Here is a 17,651-nt window from a genome sequence, read left to right as displayed (position 1 = left end):
TTTATTTACCTGATCAGCAGGTAATTACTGCAGAGTAGCACTGCTGAGTGATTCCTGCTCTTTCTGAGGATTAGAGCAGCATGTACTCAGGGGTGGGTTTCACTTACCATTGCTACTGATTCGTTTGCTCACGCTCGCTTCACTTGTGTGCGCGCCATTTCTGCACATGCACAGATTGTATTTGATGATGTCCGGCCAGGTGGGCAGAGCCTCCCACTGCTACTGCTACAGGTTTGCCCGAACCAGGGTGAACTGGTAGCAACCCACCACTGCATGTACCTTACTGAAGTTCCATAATTAATTAAACTCCATTACAATTTTAAAAACTCTTACTGGTGCAGAATGTTACCCTTTCCTGCTTTGTTGTCCCGCGGCACTAAGTTATCCCCATATCCAGTTGGCTGGGGCCACTTGTTCTGTGCAGTTGTTCTATTCCATGCTATGGATCTCATCAGTCAAGATGATAGTTTCTACAATTCTTCCAGATCAACATTGAAATTTTCTCCTACTCTAAACTTTACAATGATTAGAGCATTTCAATGAAAGAATACAGCCACAAAAGGAAAATAAATGTAAACCAAGTTTATTTTGCTTTTTAAGTAGTGTTCTTAAAGCACTACAGCATGGTAAACAATGTAAATTAGTAGAAGTTATCTCAAAAGCCAGAGTTCTTCTTTAATGAGCTTGTTAAAAAGATGCAGCCTATTCTAACAGGATAAATATTTTAACCATTTCACTTCGAGTTAATGAAGGCTCACAAATGAGCAACACTCCTCATTGAGGAAAACAAAAAGCTGTTGTCGACAAAGCGACAGCACACACACAAAAACAAAAGAACTGTGTAAAAATAACTAACTGTACTGTGTTCCCATATTTTTCCAAGTTGCTTTACAATGGGATGATATGCACATGATCTTGCTGCAAATTTGCCATATGACTTGCAAATATCAGTAGCCTAGCCTTATCACTTAGCCCCCAAAGCTGCTCATGTCAGATGATGCAGCATTCATCTTCCTATTACTAACAATTAATTTGATGGATTTCTTTATTACCCTTTTTCTAGACTGCAGAACAGACTAGAAAATGATCCTTAATTAAAAGAAAAAAAAATGTTTTAACTGGAAAAATGTTTAATTTTGCAATAGACTTTACAAGTTATATGTTTTGCCTTTTTTTACTCTTAGCCACAAAATGGGCATGAAGTGTTTTATTTTTAAAATGCCTTAATTTTCAACTTCATGCAAATCTAAATAAAGATGACCAAAACAAAAAGCTTAAACAATGGAAGGATATTTCACAGAAAATTTCTTATACAAAAACACATAAGAAAAAAGGGCCACTAGGTGACATCTTAAATTTACAAATTGGCATCATTTTGGTCAACAAATATCCAAGTCCTGTTTTCTTCTACAACAAAGCAGCTGTACAGAAAGAAAACAGAAAAACTGGTTATTTTTTAATCACACATTTCCTCAGGAATTTCATGTGGATTAAGGATGCCAGGGACAGACATCTGAAGTTTGTGTTTTTCCTCCTGAGCCTGTCGAAGAGCTGTCTCTCTTTCTTCCAGGAATAAGTCAGATGTGTCTTCACCTGCAAATTCCTATGGAAATAAAATAATTTAGGAATTATAAACCCAGTCATACAGCAAATAATTTCTAAAAATAATTTAAAAGGCACTAAACATAGCTATTTCTCTTCAAATCATGCTGAAGTAATTTTTATTTAAACACATTATTATTTTAGATTATATCTTTAAAGCAAGTCTTTTTAAAATTGGGTCCTCTTTATTTATTGAATTTATATTGCTGCCTATTTGCCCATGGTGACTCAAGGCGGCTTACAGAATCTAAAACCACATTTAAAACAATAAAAACTAACAAAAAGAATCAAATAATTTAATATAGTACAATATAACAAAACCACCCCCACCTCCCACCCCGGCAACAGCAGATCACATAAGCTATTTAATGGGCTCCATCCCGCTCTGAGTTCCCCAGGCCCGCTGGCAGAACCAGGTCTTCAGCACCTTCTAGAATCTATTCTAATCTCTGGGAAAATGATATTTGAGAGAGGGAGCCACCACGGAGAAGGCCCTTCTTCTTTGGGACCTGCAACATTCCCTGCCTCCCCGCTCTGATGAGTCTGGTAGATGTGACCGGCAAGAGACGGTCCCTCAGATAAACTGGTCCCAAGTCATGAAGGGCTTTAAAGGTGACACAGCACCTTGAATTGCACCCCGAAGCAAATCGGCAACATAAAATTTTGTTAAAATTCTGTCTTTCCTTTAATTCCAAATTTACAAAAGCTGATTGAATTGATCCTTTTTATCATAGAATCACAGCATATCAGAATTGGAAGTAGTCTTGTTTATATATTTAGTATTTATTTATTAAAAAGCTAAGTAAGATATTTAATTGAACAGTTATATAGGTTAGGCCTTGAGTTACAAATGTAATTGGGAGCAGAACTTCTGTTACTAAATACATGGTTGTAAAGTGATGTCACATGACTGCATCACTTAGCTGTTGTGGTCCGTCAGCAGCCTCCAGAGCTGGCAACAGAGTCAGAGAGCGATGAGGCTGAGGTGAGGCCAGGGCCATCGGGAAGTGAGGTGCCGGCTCCAGAGCCTCCAGAGACTGATAGTAATGAGGCAGAGGAACAGGAGGAGCCTGTTCCTAATGCACACATGAGAAGAGCTGCCAGAAGGCAAGAGCAGCTCAAGCAGAGAGGACAACTCGGGAGTAGGGCCAAGAGATGACTGGCCCTTCCTGTAAGGCTTAAAACAGACCAGCACTGACATTTGAGCTTTGCTGGAAAACAACGTTGTAGCTGCGTCTTCTGCTTCATATACATCTTTGTTTTTGTGGCTTCTGGATGTTTGCCAGGAAGGGCCTTTGGCAGTTTGCCTAACTGGACTAAGGTTTGTGAGATAACTGAGGAATTAGTGTTGGGAGGCATTTGTTTTACTTTGAGTTGAACGAGGCTGGGAATGAAGTAATCCACAGCTGTTTGAATAGTTTGTTTTTCCACGGACTAAGTTTATTACTACCTACTTGGGCCTGGGTCACAACATTAGCAACTGCAACCACTGCAGTCCCCATTGTTATCTAGTGAAGATTGTGGGTCATTAACAGAGCACCTCCTCGCAATTTCCTGCTGGCTTCCAACAACCAAAACCAGTGGGTAGCTGGCAGGAAGTTGGTGGGGGAGACTTTCCTAAGCTACCTGTGGCCTTTGCTGCTGCCTTTCCCATTGTTTTTGTGGAAAGCTCAGTGGTGAAATCTGTCCGGATCTATTCGGCTCGCGTGAACCGGTAGTGCTGGTGGTGGGAGGCTCCACCCACCTGCTGGGACATCATTATGTCCCGTTTCTGATCCTCTGAGCATCAGCAGAAGAGGCATGCGCGAGTGTAACGAGCGCATGTGCTCACACTCCTGAACCAGTAGTGAAAGTAAGTGCATTTCACCGCTGGGAAAGCTGTCAGGGAAGGTTGCAAATCTCAATCACCTGATTGTGGGACCTGCAGCAGTTTTAAATGTGAGATGGTTGCTAAGCGATCAGATTATGATCATGTGATTGTGGAACTGCTGCGATGGCTTGAACTTTGAAGGCCAGTCATAAGCACCACTCATTTAGCATCATTGTAACGTCAAATGGTTGCTGAATGAGTGGTTGTTAATCAAGGGTTACCTGTAAACAAATTAAATGTCCAGACAAATTTGCAACATTGAAAACATTTACTGTAAGTTTTTGGAACTAACTATATAAAACAAACAGCTTTTTGTGAGAACCAAAATTATTTAGTCTACTATAAACTGTAACAGAGATAAGAAACTTTATTGGGTAGTAGAGTAACTAGAAACTACTCCCCTCCCCAAAATGCAAACCTGTTCTTGTTTTTAATTAATATTGGATTTACAAAATGACTATAAATGTAATAAAATGCTATAACATTTGAAACATTAAAGGAGATTTTCAAAGAATGGGGCCATAAACTGGTACCACAATATCAATATTAATAGTGATGCCTACTTTTATGGATAGACTATGTTTAAAAGATGTTAATGAAGGAATGACAGATGCGAACCAATCTTGCTTGAAAATGCTTAAAAAATGTATGGATTAGAAGACAAAACATTTAAAATAGAAACACAAGTAACAGCCCAAGAGAATCACCCAGCTGTTGCTAAGCAAGATGGTTTTAAGTTAGTTTTGTCCCATTTTATGACCTTTCCAGTCACAGTTGTTAAGTGAATCGCTGCAGTTGTTAAGTTAGTAATATCATTAAGTGAATGATCATGACTTTGGGACACTGCAACTGTCATAAATATATGCCAGTTGACAAATGTCTGAATTTTGATCATGTGACCATGGGGATGCTGCAATGGTCATGTGAAAAACCATTTTTTTTCAGTTCCATTGTAATTCTGGCCATTAAACAAATGGTTGTAAGTCGAGGACTACCTGTATTAGGATATGCTTGCTGCTCCTAAAATAATTTTGGATGCACCCCAAATTTGTGGGAGAAATGACCAAAACAATGAAAACTGAGAACACCCTGGCTAGGTGGGAACTGTTAAATAGTGTAAAACAATAGGAAAAACCTATCTCCCATATCATTTTATATATATAATAATATTTTGAAAGAGATCTATCCTCATAATATTTTGGGGCTTATTACGGAAACAGTACAGGAGTTTGTAAGTTGTATTAATTATCCAATAGCCTAGAAACAGACACTAAGACAGGTGTCTCCAACTCCTGGTCCTTTAGGCTTTCAGAACCAGGCCGCTGAAGCAGGTGAGTGTGCAACATACCCATTTGCACGAAATGGGAGCTTTGTGCTTGCCCGCCACACACGGAACCATCCCATACACCCCCACCCCCCTGGGCTAGTCAACAAAGCCAAAAAGGTTGGGGAACTCTGCACTAAGATTTTGCTGCTATACTAACACAATTATATATTACCATTAATATTTTATCCTGCATGTTGTTGTTGTTTTGAAAGGATGGTAACGTTAATACTGTAACATATTTTCATATTAAAACAAATAATTTTGTAAGATGCAGAAGAAGCTTTTGATGCTTCAAATTAATTTTTGTAAGATGAAAAAAGTGCATTTTAGCTGATTTTATTAATTGGGACACGGTGGCTCAGGGGCTAGGATGTTGAGCTTGTTGATCGAAAGGTTGGCAGCTCGGCGGTTTGAATCCCTAGTGCTGCCGTGTAACGGGGTGAGCTCCCGTTACTTGTCCCAGCTTCTGCCAACCTAGCAGTTTCGAAAGCACGTAAAAATGCAAGTAGAAAAAATAGGGACCACCTTTGGTGGGAAGGTAACAGCATTCTGTGCGCCTTTGGCGTTGAGTCATGCCAGCTATATGACCACAGAGACACAACTAACAACAACATTTACTAATACAATATTTGCAAAATTTATGAAGAAGTTCAGTGCTTCAAAAATTTAAGTGTTCTGTCCTCCTCTGCCTCCGTCCGAATGATGGCTTAATTAGCTGGCACTATCAGCTCTGGCGGCAAAAGAGCCAGCATCTGCCAAAAGCCCTCGTTATTTTCTGGTGAGTCACAAACTTCAGCTCTAGTCAATCAGTGGATTTGCCTGTTACAAAGAGACACACCAGCTCTCGCTGCCTTTTATATCCTGTGGGGTGTGGCTCCATGACTCAGCACTTCCTAGGCCTCATTATTTCTTCCACCTGGCCTGCTTCTGGCTCCTGGAGCTGAGCCAGGGAAGCCGGTGCTCCCGAGGTAAGTCCTGACAGCCCTTCCCCCTCACTGTCCAAGTCACTTTCTGGCAGCAGGCCTGGCTCCAAATCACTTCGGGGCATGGGGCCAGGTTTGGGGGCTGGAGTCACAACATTAAGTCTACTATCTGAGCAGGCAATTATGCTCCCCCCTTGCTATACAAATGCAATCCAATACACATTAATATAATCAAACATACCTTTATTTGTACTAGGAAGTCCCGAAGGTGTTCCTTGAAAGCAGGAATATCCTGATTTAAACTGAAGAGTCCTGTTACAAACAGTTTAACCTGTGCACTAACACAAAAGAAAAGTCAAAGGAATTAGTTTACATGACGGCTGCGTGCATATAAATTTTAACTTGTGTTAGGAAATCGAGCACTTACTCTTGTAGATGAGGAAATGCAGATTTAAGAAGATTAGCAACATACTCCTGAATAAACATTTGGTTGTTTACTGGATTTCCAGGGTTTAAAGGAGTACTTATTTTTCCTTCTTCTACCAAGTTGAACATGTATGCAAGAATTGATGCATGCATCGTCAAACCTGGTTAGAATATACAAATTAGAGTTAATATTTTTAACTGATGCAGGGTTCTACTTGTAGCGGAATTTTTCCCACCTCAGAATTCAATTCTTACCAGCAGTATGAGATGTGTCTGTTACAACAGAAAAAATGTGCTGAAGAATGTCACAGAAATAAGTTTGATAAAAGCTCTGGGCAGCAGCTTCTTCTTGTGCAACATTTTGTAAAAGTGTATAAAGGATCTGAAGGCCTGGGAAAAAAGCACACAGCAAAGTCATTCTAAAATGTTAATGTTATTGACTAGATAATAATTAAAGTCATCAAATACTGTCAAAGTTAAATTATAGATTATTTAAAGGTAAATATATGTAACTAGTGTGGTTAAAATGGCTGTTATAGTTGTTATAAAGGATAGAAAGGTAAAGTAGAAGAGTGAATTACAAAAGCAGAATACAGATGCCGACACTGAAGGCTGTAAAAATGCGATATATTGTGTTATGTTTGTTGTGTTTTTTATTTTTTTCTGTTTTTAAAGGTGAAAAATGTTTAATAAAAACTATTTAAAAAAATAAAATAAAATGTTAATGTTTGTTGATAATTACATTTTGACAATATTTGAACAGATAACAGATGTAAAAAAGTTGCATATCTACATGCTTCTAAATCACGATCATTCAGATTAGGATAAAGCATATTCACCTGTATCTGCAACATTTCTCATTGTATGTTTGAAAGCCCAAATGATAGAATCCAATACTAGCTTGAACTGTGCAGGTGGAATGGCCAGGAACGCTGGAAAGCAATGTGAGTTTACTGCTTGTAGTAATAAAAAAAAGTTTGTTCTGTGTTCAGGGTATTCTTCAAAGTCCTAAGGGAAAAGAGAAACTTTTACATGCAATTCCAGAAACTTCCTTACTTGTAAATTTTTATTGAGTCAGACAAGTAACTTCTTCATCTTATGACACTACTGAAGTACACAAGTCAGATTTTCAAATGCCTCTTCAGAGAAATAGACCAGACCTGATTCCCAGACCAGGGTAGAAAAACATCTCAACTTCCAAAACACATCAAAAACAAGTACCAATTTTCAAAATGGAGTTAAATGCCTTTCCTGCAAAGAAATTGGCACAGGTAATCCTCAATTGAGCCAAACTTTTTGTTGCTAAGCAAGACAATTATGTGATTTCTGCCCCCTTTTACAACCGCGTTTACCATAATTGTTAAGTGAATCACAGCAGTTGATAAGTTAGTAACACAGTTAAGTGAATTTGGCTTCCCCATTGACTTTGCTTGTCAAAAGGTGCCAAAGGGTGATCACATGACCATGGGACATTGCAACTGTCGTAAATTTGAGCCACTTGCCTAGTGTCCGAATTTTGATCACATAACCATGGGGATGCTGCAATGGTAGTGTGAAAAACTGTCATAAATCCCCTTTTTAGTGCCGTTGTAACTTCAAACAGTCACTAAACGAATGGTTCTCTAAAATTCAGGAATATAAAATCAATAATTTGTAGAATTCAAAAAGTGTCATACCACATTGACTTTCTGAAGCACACAACCTCTAGCAAATAGTAATATTCCTGAAGTATCTATCGGGATGTGCGTCAGATAGCTTTTGTAAGTGAATTAGAAAGCTGCTGAAGTAGCTATTCTCAAAAATATCCCCAAGTCCTGAAAGGTCTTTGCAGTTTGTAAAAACCTGTATAAAGTATAATTCATTGCTCTTCTGCATTCCAATTATGCTAGTTTTTCCTCTTATAAACAAAAATTAGGGCAGGAAATGATAGCAGTATTTATCTTTTCTCTTTAACTTCAATGTGAAGGCAGGGTGAAGCTTATGGTCATGATTTATTTGAAAAATGTTTAAGATATAAGGAGAGAAGTCTTAGCTACAAAATCCACCTGGGTCAAGATTTTAAGAATATTGTCATTGGCATTAGACATTTCAAGGATAAGCTAATTACTGGTTCAAATAGCAAAGCTGTGAGTCCTACCAATTTAGATTCCAGTTAGATCATCTAGCAACTCTTACTCAGTTTATACAGGTAGTTCTCCACTTACGATCATTCATGTATCAGCTGTTCACAAATACAATGGCACTGAAAAAATGTGACATTCAACTAGGCCTCGCTCTTACAGTGTCAGTATCCCCATGGTAAAAATTTGAGTGCTTTGCAACTGGGTGTTTCAGCATTTTGGGGTCACATAATTGCCATTTGCTATCTTCCAAGGAGTCTTTTGACAAGCAAAATAGCAGAAGCTAGATTCATTTAACAACTGCAATGATCTGTTTAACAACTGCAGCAAAAAAGTAAAAAAGTTGGGCACAACTCACTTAACAACCACATCACAGAATAGAATAGAATAGAATATTTTATTGGCCAAGTATGATTGGACACACAAGGAATTTGTTGTCTTGGTGCATATGCTCTCAGTGTACATAAAAGAAAAGATACGTTCATCAAGGTACAACATTCACAACACAAATGGTCAATATATCAACATAAATCATAAGGATTACCAGCAACAAAGTTACAGTCATAAGTGGAAAGGGATTGGTGATGGGAACGATGAGAAGATTGATAGTAGTGCAGATTCAGTAAATAGTCTGACAGTGTTGAGGGAATTATTTGTTTAGCAGAGTGATGGCCTTTGGGAAAAAACTGTTCTTGTGTCTAGTTGTTCTGGTGTGCAGTGCTGTATAGCGTTGTTTTGAGGGTAGGAGTTGAAACAGTTTATATCCAACTATGGATATAAAGTTGACTACCTGTAGTAAATTATATTGTAATCTGAGCAGAAAATGCACCTCTTTCCCTTTACACCTGTGGTAAAAGGTAGTCTAGATTCCCAGGAGGCAGAGGGCAAAGAAGCAACCAAGCACAGACAGTTTGGTCAGGAAAAAGGGGAAAATTACCTGCAGTAAATAGAAGTACTGACTCTAGATCTAAATCTAAATCAGGCCAGGTCTGGTTTGTACTTGAAGACCAATAAAGTACTCTTATGCTATAGATTACACTGAAGAATTTTTAAAAATCCTATAAAAAGATAATGGCAGAATATATGGGTAGCCCTTGATTTATAATCTCAACCTGAACAGGAATTTTGGTTATAAATCATTACAGTCATAACTTGGGGCACTACAGATTGAACTCGATTGTACGACTGTTTAAGATAACTGTTGAGTCAATCACCCTGGTCATTAAATGAACCATGTGGTCAGAAGTGGAAATCAAGTTTTTATTAATCTCAAATGGTTGTTAAGCAACCAGTTCTAAGTCAAGGACTACCTGTACCATTGCCAAAGAGAATTACATGGATTTATTTATGACACTCATTTAAGTTGGCTTAATTACAATAAGACACAGGGGCAGAGATTCATGGCTGATGGCAAATTTAGAATTGTAAACTGAAAAATGATACCTTATTTCATTTCATTTTTCAATAATTAACACTACTCTCCAATTATGTATTTGTTCATTTTCCTCTTTAGGGATGTGTAATGTTATAATTTAGCAAGAGATTTTTGTTGTAGAAAGCCACAACCAAAGCTGTTTGGATTAATCAGGTCATCTTGAGGCATCAAACTATACACCTCTAATTGAGGGGGATGATCCAAATGTTTCCTAGAATTTTGAGAAGGAACTTAAAAGAAACAAAGATTGTGAGAAGCAGTTCTTAGTGCAAAGAATAGAAAGTGATTGTAAGTGGTTTCAGAAATTGAGAGATCTCTGAATGATTGAGAACATATTAACTGAATCATTACATTTAGAAAGTCTAATTAATGTTAGAATATAAGTGCAGAAATATATGAAGAAAAAGTCTACTGTACTTGAAAGTAGGGTTTAAAAAAGTCTCTGTGTGTGCCCAATTCATGAACAGAGAAAGCCAGAAAAATACTTTAAGGAAAGTCGTCATAACGTAAAACATGTAGTGTCATATTCTGTTAATGTGGAAAAAACACATGAAGTTAGGAAGCAAAGGACATAGAAAATAATAAAATTACACATGAAGTTGACAGGATGAAGGGGAAATAGAGAAAAAAAGAGATTACTATTATAGTTGGTTGCACCATCGTACTATTAAAAGCTGTGGGAAATGAGCCTATCTAGGAATAAATTTGGAAAACAATGAAACCAATACAGAATTCTAGCTCTGCTATAAAAAAACAAACCGTTGTTCTTTACTGAAAATCAGTCAGACCAGTGTTTATAAGCTCTCTCCCTATATTTTAATGTTTAAAAGTCACTAAATTACCTTATTAATCATATTCAACGTGCATTCAAAGACAGCATCAAATATCTGAGGTATTTCAGCAGTAATGTGCCCCCCCAATTTGTTTACTATGATAGCCATTGTACTAAGCACTTCTGGCTCTCTGGCAGCTGGAACATTCCTCTGGTAATCAATAAGAACGGCATCCAGCAAAGGTGGGACAAAGTTTTCAGCTACCTAGAAAAAAAAATCAACGAAGAGGATTAAACCAATATTTCCTAAAGTTTGAACATAATGGCATAATGTGTTAAATCATATAAAAATATAGAGGAAAAAAATGCCAAAATGATTTAAGTAATTAACTGTTTCAGACAAATTTCTATTTCTTACCTCTATTTGCTTTATTTCTGAGGGTTTCATTTTTTAAACAAAAAAATTGAGAAAAGAAAATAAGCTTTCCTTTCCCCATGCAATGGTCTAAAATCAAGATATCCCCCCCCCATCAGTTAACATCATAAAGGCAGTTGTAATATTTGTTCTCAGCAGGGAAAGATGGTGAAACAATAAAGGAAAAAAAGTGTTCTAAGATCCAAACAAAGCAGCACAACTGGGAACATTCGGTTGGAATGTTTTGAATGAGTTATGTGTTCCAACAGAATAAACATGGAAATATTTTAATAGTTGATATGCAGATGAGACTAGCCTTTTGTTTTCCATACCAAGACCATAGCAGTTGGTCCTGATACTACCATATCTCAATTATTTGTTTGGCTTTAACTGTACTTAAACATGTTTTCAGAAATAATTCCCTTGGAAATTTTTTTTAAAAAAAGTTTCGGCTACTACCCATCTGGTTTTAGTATCTGCTACTACTGCAATTCTAGTGTCTACCACTTAAAGGGTTCCCAAGGTCAAGGTAAATCTCCTATTTGGGTTAATGTTAAGTCAAGATTGTGTATGTCATACTCTTTTTTAATTATTATGGTTATTAAGGTTGTTGCACTTACCATCTGAGGATCATTAGATCTGCTCACCCAACCAGAAATGAGTTTTAAAGTTTCCCTTTTTACTGTTCTCATACTTCTAATCAGAGGTTGCTTTGTTACCATTTCACCTGGAAGAATTTTAAGGTCAATTACAAATCAAGAATAGCCTTGGAGGAGGAAGTTGATTTAGAAAGTTTTACCCAGCTTTTCAAAAATCAATAAATTAAGGAATATGAAACAAAATCCAGAACAAAATAATAATTATTAAATGGTATTCAGATGCCGTATCAGAAAGGTTACAAAATCTTCCTATATAAAGTAACCTTTCTATAAAGACAGAAAATACCAAAAATCTACATGATACCTTGGTATCTGCTAAGTATATATATTATGTTGGCAGAACATAAGTGATCCAGGCCTTGATCTGTAAGGTATGATTACCGAACAAGCAAGCAATATATATATATTGTAAAAAGTATATATATTTTGTAAAAAGTATTTTGTAAAAAGTTTTTTTTATTTTTTACCACAAACATAAAAACTTCTTCAATCCAAAAACAATGTGTCAGTGGGCTGATTACAAATTCTTTGTGCAATTTCAACATACGCATGCCATAAATTTATTTAATCTTACATTATGCCAGTCTTATCTTATTATATTATATAAGCTTATATTTTTATAGTTGCAGAAAATCTATAGCAGATTATTATAACATGTACATTCTGATTGGGTGTAAAATATTCTAAGATTTAATTGACTTTGTGGAAACAATTCTGGATTACGTCCTTCTCTCATATGCCATGTAACATCTCTATCATTAGAAGTATTTGTATGCATTCATCCTAGCTATGATTAAATATATGAGTTGAAAAGCTTTGTGCTGGGTTCTTGGAGAACTAAAAATGTGGCTAGACTTATTTTTTTAATGTCACAGGGGGATGGAAGGGGAAGATTATTTAAATAATTTAAATTCAATTTCATTTTATTTTGGGTCCACTCATAGGTTTTTGGAATGAGGTCCAGGTTTGCTGCTAAGTACAGAAAAATACTGTTTCCCCATTTTTATGCTCAAATAAGCTTGGGTGCTTCAAACTTAAGCCAGGATTTTATTGTTAGGTTAAAGTACTATTTTCAACGAAGAAATTATATTGATGTGTCTTAAGTTACCAAAATATGATTTTATATTTAGCATTTATCTTTACAATGTATGAAACTATTTAGGTTCTGCAACAATTCATCTGGTGGAATCATATTCATGACATAAAGCTTATTCACCGATCACAAATTAAGCAGACTATACCCACAATACAACCCACTTACGCAATCATCCCTTGATTTGTTTTAGATTCCTCTTCTACATTACAAAGTCTAGTTCATTTGACATGATAAATAACCAAGTAAGATGATGTAATAAAATATTACTGTCATTAAAGCAGTCATTCTTACCATTTGCTTGAATAGCCGCAGAAATGTTTTCACTTAGGCACTTATACACATTCAGCATATCTAAGTAGATTCTTCCAAGCTGAATCACAAATGGATGGCCAACAGCTTTACATGCTCTCACATTAGTTTTCAGGATACTCCCCAACTGCTTAACTGTTTCAGAGTCTTTAAGAATATCAACATTCTATTAAACAGAAATTTGTGCAATTAGCAAGCAAAACAGCCCTTCATCTAATAATATATAAAAGTTAGATGTTTCTAGCAACAATTCAAGATAAAGTTTTTGACCTTTAAAGCCCTATGCAGCATGGGACCAAATTACCCCAATTACTCCTGCCTGTCTTAACAGATCCAGCAGAGGGGGCATGCTGCAGGTCCCATTGACTAGGAAGCTTTACTCAGCTAGTCCTAGGTAGGTGTTTTCTGCTGTGGTCCGTGCATTATAGAATATTATTCTCCCCAGAGTGAGGCTAGCTTTATCCCTTTTAAATTTCCAGACATCCTCCAAGACCTGGTTGTGTCATCTGGCTTGGGAATCCCAGGGGACTGGAGAAATATTGTGTAATATTGCTTTTCACCTACTATTTTTTTATTTTTATACTTTTTATAATTTTAAAATTTTAGTAATAATAATACTTGTTTGCATATATGGTTTTTAGCTTTGATGTACAGAGTAACTTGTTTGTGAGACGGTTGGCCATTTAAATATGACAGAGATGAACCACCCAATATTAATTATTTAATGCACGGAATAGTTTTATGTTTTGATTGTGCACAATACACAATAATAAAACAATTCCCATAAAATACCTGCTGTTCATCAAACTTTTCTTGAAAGCAAAACAACTTAATCTTCACAAGAAATCAACATTTTCTGAAATTATAATCATGCCTGCAAAGAGTATACATATTATGAACTCTTACTTTTGTAGCTTGTTGAATTATGCTATCCCATACTTGATTAGGGAGTAACATATATTTCTCTATCAAATGCTCTTGTACTGTCTGGTCAGTCTGAGCACCAATCATATATCCAACTGCTTCATAAAAAGTATGCACCTAATTGAAGAAAAAGTATACTAAAATATGTAACTGAATATGTTTGGAACTCAATAATTCACTAAAACCATTAAGTTGCAAGTTTCAAATCTTACATTTCTTTTTTGTTTTAAAATTTTAGATTTCTGTGGTTGCAATTTACTGTTCAGTAAAGAATAGATCCAAACAGTATATTCTAGATTAAAAAAAACCTGCCTTATTGATGCCCATGTGTTTGCACATTCCCTTATTTTAGATATTTTTGCAATATTATAATTTGGTATTACCTGCTGCGGCTGAAGATCACAAATAATTGTGTTAATATTGTTCAGGATCTCATCAATGAATGGCATTACTTCTCCAACTTGAACTTGAACGAAGTGCCTTCGACATTTTTGCGCTATTTTAATAAAAGTATCACAAGCCATGTCCTGGACCCCATCATGAGTTTCTAAAGAAAAAAATTAGAAATAGTTCCTGATATAAGAATGTTTGTGAAGCTATTTCCCAATTGTTTATATACCCATTATGATATTTAATATAATAGTAGTAACTGTTACTGGTTTTAATATTATTATTTCACAATCCAAATTAAATTCCAGATACGTTACCATGCATAAATTCAAATAGCTTGTTGACAACAGTCTTCAGAAATTTCCAGTGGGCTCTCAAAAATCTTGGATATTGTCCTACTATGTACATTATATTTGATGCAATAATAGCTTTATTATCTTTTCCTCTTTTTTGCTCACAGAGTCCAAGAAGATCCTACAGAAACACATGGTTTATAAAAAGTTCCATTTTTATTTATGATAAAAAATTTAGAGCAGCATTGCAGAAAAAAATAAAAAATAAAGTAACATCTCTATCAGTATATAATTTGCTTAGTATTATTTCGCTTCCAATTTAAGGAACTAAATGAAGTGGCTAAATGAGGAGAGGGTGTATTTGGATTTAAACGCATTCAAAATGTTGTTTGCCAGTGAAGTTGTAATACTGGTGTTTGACTTCCATGAAAACACCACCTTTTCAGGATTTAAGCCTTATTAGAATTTCAATATAGTATTTGCAAAAATTGTCTTAAGAAGTTAATTTTCTTTTTGCAAAATATGAAGTTCCCTGAGAAGCTACTAAAGACTGTATACATTACTATACCTTTATTACTGTTACAAGAAACCTCTTCTCATCTTCCTCATGCATTGCTCCACTTATTGAACCTATAGCCCAACACAGGGTATTGAGATTTTTCCATGACCATTCAGTACCATTTACTTGATTGTGAAGCTTCTCTGTCATTATTCGTTCAGTATCTGCATAATCCAGATGGGTAAGATAAACTGGAAGAAATAATTTAAGTTAAGTTGATATTACCAGGAGTTCAGAAATCATTCTCCACTAACATTTAATGAAGTTGTATTGCTAGTTTTTTTCAGAGTTGAGACCAATGCAAACTATAACCAATTACCTTAATAAAAATTATAAGCACCTGCAACAAAAAAATCAATCTACAGAATCATGGCTAAAATAAATTTGCTTATGAAAATGATACAACCTATACTCTGGCTTTGCTTGTGGCTGTCAACGGAAAAACAATTTATCCCTTCCTATCAATTGTAATAGTATAAATTTTCACATTTTAGTTTTGGGGATTTTTTTCTTAACAAAGCAGAATTAAAGGTAATAATCATGCAAATATAATTTACCTAGTGTTTCTCTCATGTTCTTGTACAAGTTGATAGAGTCTGTATCTTTCATAAATTCTCGAACAACTTCTCCTTGATCATTTTCTACAACAAGTACTTCTTCTGGTTTTGCCATGCGGCTAACCATCAATAATCGCACCTATATATTATATATATTTAAAAAATATAGTATGTAAATCAGATTTTTCACATTATATTTAACTGATAGGCCAGATGAGGCAGAGCCTATCTAATGATTGAGAATTTATTGTTGATTATCGTAGTACAGTATATAAAACTTGAAAAGCAAATTACAAACTTGATGGTACATTTAAAATGATAAAGAAAAATATTCCTAGAGAAAGCAACCAAAACTTCATTTGCTGTAGCACAAAACTCATACAGCTGGAATCCTTAACATTTACCAGTGGGTGGCTGTGTACCCACAACTATCACACTTAATTGATTTCAAACATTTATACAGCTATCAAACTTAAACATGACTCTGGGCAGTGTACAGAATCATTAAATAAAAATATAAAGACAAATAATGTATATCATAAAAACAAACTAAAACAATTACATGACATTTGGAACTAAAACAGATTATATCTTTTCAATAGGAAATTCTATTCATCTTGACCCAAGCCCAGGGAAAGATCCAAGTCTCGGCTGCCTTTTAAAGAGCTATGGGGTTGTGGCTAACTGTAGTATTGGGGGGATGGAGTGTAACTATTCCAAAGGAAAAGGGCTGCCACCAAAAAGCATGCCCCCTGCATTTCACAGGTGACATTGCTTCAGATAAGAGTATGTCTTTTCTCATAGAGATGTGGGATGGACAGAAATGCTTGAGAAGGCAACCTAACAAATAAACCAGTCCATTGCCATGCAGGACTTTATAGGCGATAATAGCATCCTGAATTGCACCTGGAAGCTCTATGTAGGGAGACAGTGCAGCTTGCAGAGTAGAAGTGTTACATATGTGTAATGATGAAATCCCATAACTACCTACACTACTGCATTCTGAAACAACTGAAACTTGTCTGCTTTTCAAGGACAGCCTCATATAGAGTACGTTGCAATAATCCAATTGAGAAGTGACTAAAGTTTGAATTACCATGAGCAAGTCCTCCCAATACAGGAAAAAATATAATTAGCACAGCTGTATAAATACAGGAAAAAATATAATTAGCACAGCATCATATACTCTTCAAGTAAGAGTTAGGAATCCAGAAGCACCCCCAAATTGTACACAACATCCAAGTGGAGTAGCAAATCACCATCTAGAGTCCAAGATAACATATTTCTAGTTTCTGGACATGTATCTCCAGGAACTCACAGCTACTAAGTCAGGGTACTGCAGTAAACTCTTCCATACTTATAGAAAGAATAAGTAAACTGGAGATTACAATTACCTTAGACAGCACAGGCAAATAAAGTTGTCTCCGGGGAGGAACATCAAAATGCTGAGTTCCTGATAGCAATGGAGAAGCTGAGGTTGAAAATGGACTCTCTCTATATAATTCAGCAGCCAGGTGATTCCAATACTCCAGACAAATCTTGAAGATTTCAGTTTCTTCTACTTCAGATACCAGCAACATGTAATGGAGAGCCTAATATAAATTTAATTAATAAAAGGTTTAGAAATTGCTCAAAGATTATTTCAAAGTATCCCTAAAATGAAGTTGTAGCTCTGAAATTGTATCTACAACCTTCTGCAAAAAGAAAATTAAAAAATTGCTGAAATCAAGTACATTAAAATCTCATAGAATTCCAGCATTTAATATATTTCATTTTGTCATTTAGGTTATTGCATGAAATTGCAAATCACCATAGATGAGGCAAGTGAATAGAAAAGGCTGGTTTTGCTCTAATCTGTCTATTTACATTTTCAGAAACATCCATCCATCCAAAAAAGGAGCAAATAGTCTATCCACACTGATCACTACAACAGAAAAAAAAGGAACATGGAACATGTTCAGGTGAAATAATTCA

At 35.8% G+C, this 17,651-nt stretch overlaps 1 protein-coding gene across 4 annotated transcripts in view; it reads right to left on the bottom strand.

Moving 5' to 3' along the window:
- Window positions 1–567: 567 nt before the first annotated feature.
- XPO1 (exportin 1) overlaps window positions 568–17,651 on the bottom strand; it is a 61,564-nt gene continuing 44,480 nt past the window's right edge. For all 4 annotated transcript variants that reach the window (XM_058164849.1, XM_058164847.1, XM_058164848.1 and 1 more), the window contains 14 exons: window positions 17,072–17,269; window positions 15,678–15,816; window positions 15,130–15,311; window positions 14,586–14,742; window positions 14,262–14,425; window positions 13,861–13,995; window positions 12,937–13,120; window positions 11,511–11,617; window positions 10,546–10,740; window positions 6,988–7,156; window positions 6,404–6,538; window positions 6,150–6,309; window positions 5,964–6,060; window positions 568–1,603 (listed from right to left, as the gene is read on the bottom strand). In XM_058164849.1, coding sequence (XP_058020832.1) covers window positions 1,457–1,603; window positions 5,964–6,060; window positions 6,150–6,309; window positions 6,404–6,538; window positions 6,988–7,156; window positions 10,546–10,740; window positions 11,511–11,617; window positions 12,937–13,120; window positions 13,861–13,995; window positions 14,262–14,425; window positions 14,586–14,742; window positions 15,130–15,311; window positions 15,678–15,816; window positions 17,072–17,269 — 2,169 coding nt within the window. In that variant the 3' untranslated portion in view covers window positions 568–1,456. The remainder of the gene's footprint in view (window positions 1,604–5,963; window positions 6,061–6,149; window positions 6,310–6,403; window positions 6,539–6,987; window positions 7,157–10,545; window positions 10,741–11,510; window positions 11,618–12,936; window positions 13,121–13,860; window positions 13,996–14,261; window positions 14,426–14,585; window positions 14,743–15,129; window positions 15,312–15,677; window positions 15,817–17,071; window positions 17,270–17,651) is intronic.

This window comes from Ahaetulla prasina, chromosome 1 (genome assembly GCF_028640845.1).
Source record: "Ahaetulla prasina isolate Xishuangbanna chromosome 1, ASM2864084v1, whole genome shotgun sequence".
Lineage (NCBI taxonomy): Eukaryota > Metazoa > Chordata > Lepidosauria > Squamata > Colubridae > Ahaetulla > Ahaetulla prasina.
The sequence above is the reverse complement of the archived record's forward strand: the minus strand, read 5'-3'. Positions and strand labels throughout refer to the sequence as shown.